At 48.8% G+C, this 6,834-nt stretch overlaps 1 protein-coding gene across 1 annotated transcript; it reads left to right on the forward strand.

Moving 5' to 3' along the window:
• CD207 (CD207 molecule, langerin) lies at positions 1-4,729 on the forward strand. Its single transcript, XM_012646417.1, has 6 exons — positions 1-116; positions 204-320; positions 2,079-2,453; positions 3,057-3,208; positions 3,947-4,065; positions 4,579-4,729. Exons 1-6 carry the CDS (start codon positions 41-43, stop codon positions 4,727-4,729), a joined length of 990 nt encoding a protein of 329 aa, XP_012501871.1. The 5' UTR covers positions 1-40.
• The last annotated feature ends 2,105 nt before the right edge of the window (positions 4,730-6,834 follow it).

Consider the following 6,834-nt stretch of genomic DNA (forward strand, 5'->3'; position numbering starts at 1 on the left):
AGAAGCACCTGTGCTGTCAGGGCAAGGGTGAACATTCAGGATGAAGGCTGCAGAGAGGGAGGCCCCTGATGCACACTTCACTGTAGACAAACAGAACATCTCCCTCTGGCCACAAGGCAAGCACTGGCTGCTGCTCAGAATGTGCTTGGTGCTCTGTGCCCTCTGCTGGTCCTTCAACAAACATTTGCTTCTTCTTCCATCAGAGCCTCCTCCCAAGACTGGTCTGTGTTTGGTCCTGAGGAAAGCACCCACGGTCCGTGCTGCATTCATCTGCCTGACACTGGTCCTGGTTGCCTCCATCCTGCTGCAGGCCATCCTCTGTAAGTCTCACACTTCCTCATCTGGGCTTAGCCCTTCTCTGTGGTCACTGGGCTCCCTTGAGATCCAGACCTTCTCTTCCCTCTCTGGTGCTCTCTCCTGCCTGTGGCCTTTTCATTTGTCTCCTTTCTCCTCTTTCCACCTGTGGTAACAAAGCACCTGGTCTGCTGATGCTCTTTCCTTCCCAATTTCAGGGAGATTGTTCTGACTGGGATCAGTGCTCGCATGTTTGTGCTAAAGGATACAATCTTTTTTTTTTTTTTTATTAAACATTCTCTTTCTGTCACCTCTGGCTAGAGTGCAGTAGCATCATCATAGCTCACTGAAACCTCATACTCCTGGGCTCAAGGGATCCTCCTGACTCAGCCTTCCAAATAGCTGGGACTATAGGCACGTGCCAACAAACCCGGCTAATTTTTTCTATTTTTGGTAGAGATGGGGTCTTGCTTTTGCTCAGGCTGCTCTCCAACTCCTGGCCTCCTCCTGCTTCAGCCTCCCAGAGTGCTTGGATTACAGATATTAGCCACCACACTGCACTTGGCCTCTTCAAGGACACATTCTTTTGTCCCCAGGAAATATTCACCATTTTTTCTTCCATGCCATTTTCTTCCCCCACATCCACCACCACTCTGAGCTTTGTGACCCTTGGGTTCAGAGCCTTTTGGACAGCCCCTGACGATGAGTGTAATGTTTTCTGGTCTTGTCAGGGACTGATCCCCCAGTGTGTCCTCAGATCCAACTGACCAGAGGGAGAACCTGGTCAACAAGTGAACAAATCTCCATGGCTCAGTCCCTTCACCAGGGCTCCCTCGTACTCTCTTCATTCTCCTGTCCCTGTGAAAGTCACGTCAAGGGAGCCTTCCTACCCCTTTGTTGTTGCGTGGTTTATCTTTCTTCCTCTTTTGGCTCTGCCAAGCTTCGTGGCCTCTGCTGCTGGCAGAGCCTTCTTTCTCCCACCAGGTTGCCAGGATGCAGAGCGAGGGACCCAAGAAACTGTTGTTTTCTGTATTTCCCCTTTGTGGCCTTGGGGCATATTTGATCCCAGACTTGTAGCCTCTGAGTGGAGTCCTCGCCACACCCACTGTCACTTGTCCCATCCCAACTGGTCTCTAACGGTCTTTTCCACAGGATGTGCCTTTGAGCATCTTGGTTTATCTCTGGCCCCTCTCTGGTACCCAAGCCTGTGACCTGAGCAGAATGTGAAAGTGGGTGGGGCAAAGGATGAAATGGTTTCGTAATTCCCCTTTCATATTCTCTGGAGAAGATGCCACTTCCAGATTAGGAGTCTGCAGACAAGGAGGAGTGGTGTTGCCCAAGCAGATGGCCACTTCTGGGGGCTCTGAAAGCAGAGGGCTGGCGATCAAGTGATGAGGTCTGGAGAGAATCAAGTGCTGGGGAGAATGATGTGGTGATGGAGGGCGCTCTTTACCAAATGTGCTGGAATACTCAGAAAATTCAGGACTGGTTTCTAATCCCTGCCTCTCTTTGCCTGTGAAGTCCTCTCACAGAGAGCCTGTATTTTTTCGATCTTCCTATTGTCTGTACCCACCAGAGTTCCTGGCACATGGTAGCTGCCCATTGCATGTTTGTTGTACATTAATGAATGACTGGAGGGTTGGGGATAGTTCCTTGGACTGTTTTGGCTCTTTGGGAAGCTCGAGCCTGTCATCTTCCCTTCCCTTCCTTTTATCAACCTGACAATACCCCCACTCCTGTCCCTGGGAGTCCCCTCAGCTGACCTCTTGACTTTCTCAAAATAGATCCCTGGTTTATGGGCACAATGTCAGATATAAAGACCAATGCCCAATTGCTGAAAGTTCGTGTGGACAACATCAGCACCCTGGGTTCCGAAATTAAGAAGAACAGCGGCGGCGTGGAGGCAGCCGGCCTGCAGATCCAGATGGTGAACGCCAGCCTGGATTATATACATTCTCAGATGGTCAAGTTGAAAACCAGTGTGGAGAAAGCCAACACACAGATCCAGAACTTAACAAGAAGTTGGAAGGAAGCTGATACTTTAAATGCTCGAATTCCAGAGTTAAAAGCAGATTTGGATAAAGCCAGTGCTATAAATGTAAAAGTCCGGGAACTCCAGAGCAGTTTGGAGACTATCAGCAAGTTGCTCAAACAACAAAGTAGGTGGCTCAGAGAAACCATATTGTAAGCTGACCAGTGGCCCATGAGACCTTGCCTGTCTCAGACATGAGGTTATTGGGCTAGTGGGAGAGAAAAGGAGACGGGAAGGGAGGAGAGGGACAGGCATGGGCTAGAAAGATAAGGAGAGAGGGCTTAGCATTGGGGTTGGGGAGAATTTAGGGACTGTTAGGAGAGAAGAGACCAGGGTCCAGCTTGGGATCCCACAACAAGGTGCAGCATGTGAAAGCACTAGGGAGTGTCCCTCCAGCCCATACCTAGCGATTTCCTATCAAGTTCCTTTTCTAGAACCCAGGGACTCAGCCACTTGTCATGGTCAGTGGAGAATTGCTTCTCCCTAACAGGAAGGACAGGTTCTTGGTCCATCCTCTTGCACTCTCTCTGTCTAATCCCAGAGGCTCTATCAGCCTCAGTCAGATTTAAGGATCTGTGAGAGTGTTCCAGTCCCCTACACAAAGACCAAAGGACCTCAGAGCCCAGCCCCATTCACTGCTATCTCTGAGATCCCACCTAAGTGCCCTCACCCAGCCAGCACCCAGAGAAAACAGGAACACCAGCATTCACCTTCAGCCCTTGTTCTCCAGATGACATTCTACAGATGGTTTCTCAAGGCTGGAAGTACTTCAGGGGGAACTTCTATTACTTTTCTCCCATCCCAAAGACCTGGTACAGTGCCCAGCAGTCCTGTTTGTTGAGGAATTCACACTTGACCTCAGTGACCTCAGAGAGTGAGCAGGTGAGTTCTGTTCCTATGGGCTCTGTGAAGAGGATGTATTAGCTGCCAGCTCAGGGAGGATGGTCAAGATTATGCTATGGTAACAAAAAGCCCCAGATATCAGTGACCTAAGGAAGGATTATTTCTCACTTATATTACATGTCCAACAAGGGCTGGAAGAGGGGTTCTGCTCATTGTGGTTACTCCAGGCTGAAGGAGACTTCACCTTAACATGTTTCCACAATTGCTGAGTCAGGAAAAGAAAACATGGCAGATTGTGCCTTGGCTCTTGAAGCTTCTGTCGAGAAATAACACGTCACTTCTGCTCACATTTCACTGGCCAAAGTAAATTATGCCATACTCCTAGCTTCAGAGGGCATGGAGGTGCAATCTTTCCATATGCCCAGAAAACAGAAATATTTTTGAACAGCATTAATGATCCCACAGGACTCAAGAAGTCTCCTGCCTGGTGAGGCAGAATATTGAACCAGCTCCTTTCTTCTGGGAGATGGGAACCTGGGCTATAGAGTAGGTTCGAGAGTCCTAACCCTGCCATCTAACAAGTCCTAAAGACTTGGGTAGAATATTACCTTTACTGGGCTCTGGGCAAGGGCAGGAAGAAGCTCGAGAGAGGTCAGTGTGCACAGCATGTTTGTGGGTTCAGGGCTGCCACTGAGGATGTGGGAAGAACACCCAGAGACAAGATGCACAAACTCCCAGTCATGGCCATGCCCCTGCTCATCCTGTCTTCTCTTACAGGAGTTTCTGTATAAGACAGCAGCAGGGCTTACCTACTGGATCGGCTTGACCAAAGCAGGGAATGAAGGGGTCTGGTCCTGGGTTGATGACAGTCCATTCAACAAGGTCCAGAGTGCAAAGTAAGCCCCCAGAGCCCCCGCCCAGCCTGATTTTCCGTGGCCAAGGCCAGAGCATGAAGGGTTGCCCCTCAAGTATAGGGTTTCTGATTCTTCCCTGTCCTAGGGCGGCAGGAACATTGAAACTGAGATCTAGTAACACTCTGCCACTCATTGGCTGCCACTCATTGGGGGCCTGGGACAAATGTGTGGCCTTCCATGCCATCTGGGGTTTGGCAGCAAGGCTTCTACCTAGCTTTAGCAGGGATCCTGTCCCTAGTCTAGGTCTTGCAGTGTGGGTTTGTGTAGGGGCTTGAGAGTGGAGGGTTCGTTTGTCCTTGCCTTGGGGTATGAGTGAAGGCTTAGAGGTTGAGGTCTCACCAATCCCCTTCCTCTTAGACTTGGGTGCAGAAACTTGCTATGCCATTACCCAGGATCAAAGCTGGGCTTGAAGCAACTCGTTTCTTCACTGGAGATAAGTTCTTCTTGGTTTTCCAACTTTGTAAGTCCATGTTTCTTTGTCTTTTCACTTGGTAGGTTCTGGATGCCAGGTGAGCCCAATAATATGGGGAACAACGAACACTGTGTCAGTATAAAGGTGTCCTTGCTTCGGTCCTGGAATGATGAGTCCTGTGACAATAAGCTCTTTTTCATATGTAAGCGACCGTACGTCCCGTCAGAACTATGACAAGACTGGCCCCCAAACTCAACCTTTGAGCGCCACCACTCGTTGAACTTGAGGAAAAGCATTTTTCTCCTCCGTACTCCAGGATGACTTTGTGCCTTAATTTTTCTTGCTTCAAAATTGTCCCAATGGCCTTCTGGAGTCCATCTGCCTTGGCTGGCAATTCTCTAACCCCATGGAGGCAGCTGGAGTAGAAAGGAGAACTTGGGGTAAAATGGGAGGGGAGGGTGGAGAAGATTTAGAAGTCCAAATTGCCTTGGTAATGAGGATCAGAACTGCAATCTGGGGCAACTCCTTGGGCTTTTCCCCTCCCTCAGAAAAGCAGAAAAGCTTCAGTTTCATCACACAGAAGTTGCTTCAGACCAACCAAGCAATTCTCCTGATACTGTCACTCAGGGCTTTTCCTGACTGATTCCCCAAAATCCCCACTTAGCAGGGCTGGTGACTGGCAGGTGGCTGTATTTGCAATGAGAAGAGCTCTGCTCCTGGTGACCCTGCCAATGGCATGTCCCCAGAGGCCTCTTCATCCACGTCCTCTGAAGCCTGAACCCCTCTTCCCTGGTTCGGACCTGGGGCTGACGTGACCATGCATCTGGTTCAGAGTGGGGCCAGCACTCAGCCTCCCTTCTCCCTCCCGTTCACTTGGCGCACGCCGGTGCCCAGCCCTGCCTTCCGCCCAGCGTCCGTTCAGTCTCTCTCCCTTGCCCCTCCTGCACCTCTTCTTTCTTCTGCATTTCCTCTCTTCCTGTGCCTTGTGCATGAGAAGCGGCTTTCAAGAGCTTAATGAGTTCACTTCAAAGCTTCTTTAGAATAAAATGCTGCCTGGGTCAAGGCCTCTGTGTGCGCTCTTTCATTCCTGGTTGTACTGGTGAATGCGTGGGAAAGGCAGTGGGCTCTACTGGATGTGAAGTTCTGGGGTAACCTCAGGAAACAGTTGGTGGTCAAAAATAACAAGGAATAGAAAAGCTCAAGCCCTGGAAATGCTATAAAAATAGAGTCATTCATTCTGTTACCAAAAAAACAAGAACAAAACAAAAACAAACAAAAAAACAACAAGGAAGTTGGCAGGGGGACTTTTGGAGATCTAGAGTAGAAACAGAGAGGTAGAAGAAAAGAGGGTCTGAGATCTATGAGGGTGGCAACAAATTGCCCTGCTGGGCGTGGTCCGGAGCCCTAGCCAAGTGGGGTCTGCAAGGGAACCAATGGCAGCCCCTGAGCTCAGGGCCCAGACCCAACTAGCATGACAATGTCAGGAATGATGCTGACAATCCAGAAGCCAGGGTGCTTTGTAAGGAAAAGGGAAAGTGCTAGACAACCAACACACACACACACACAACACCCACATGACAGTCTATCTTCCAAATAAAATAAAAGCAAAGAAAGTGTAGCCCATATAATATGAGAAAAAGAAAGAGAGCAAGAGAGAGCAAGAGAGAAAGAAATAAAGAAAGAGGAAGAAACCAAGAAAGAGGGAAAAAAGACTAGATAGGTAGCTTAAGGAAGCATAAAAACTAAAAAATAAAATATTATAGTACATGTCTACAAGGGCTAGGATTAGTCAGTCAGTAGGGGTGAGTCGAGTATTTTTTTCTCTCCTTCTTTTACATTCAAATACAAAAGTATAGATTTTCCAAGAGTATTTTATTGCAGCATTGAGAGGGCATGTCGAATATTGTCATCTGACTGAACGACTGCTTTGGGAGGAAACATACACAGGTTACACAATTAATGATAGAGTCCGGGTGTTTTCAAAAAGAGAATTTTTATTGCTCTATGGAAGCCGAAAGCAAAAGGATTTCATAACGCTTCCTGAGGAAGAGACAACGTAAGCTGAGCCTTGAAAGAGGAGCAGGATTTAGGCAGTCAGGGGCACAGACGAGGAAAGAGCGGGAACAGCAAATGCGACACGGACACGTCTGAGGTGCTGAGAGAAGCCGGGCGTAGCTGGACTGCAGTGTGAAATGAAGCAGGGCAGGGCAGCCTGACATGATCCTAATAGTTTGTTTTAAAGAAACATGACAAATGATTTATTGCATTGAAGAGCTTGACTGCCTCCAGGAATAACAAAATCCACCGACGTGCACTAGAACCATATCCCTGGGGAAAAC

Source organism: Propithecus coquereli, unplaced genomic scaffold, assembly GCF_000956105.1.
Source record: "Propithecus coquereli isolate 6110/MARCELLA unplaced genomic scaffold, Pcoq_1.0 Scaffold243, whole genome shotgun sequence".
In the NCBI taxonomy this organism is placed as follows: domain Eukaryota; kingdom Metazoa; phylum Chordata; class Mammalia; order Primates; family Indriidae; genus Propithecus; species Propithecus coquereli.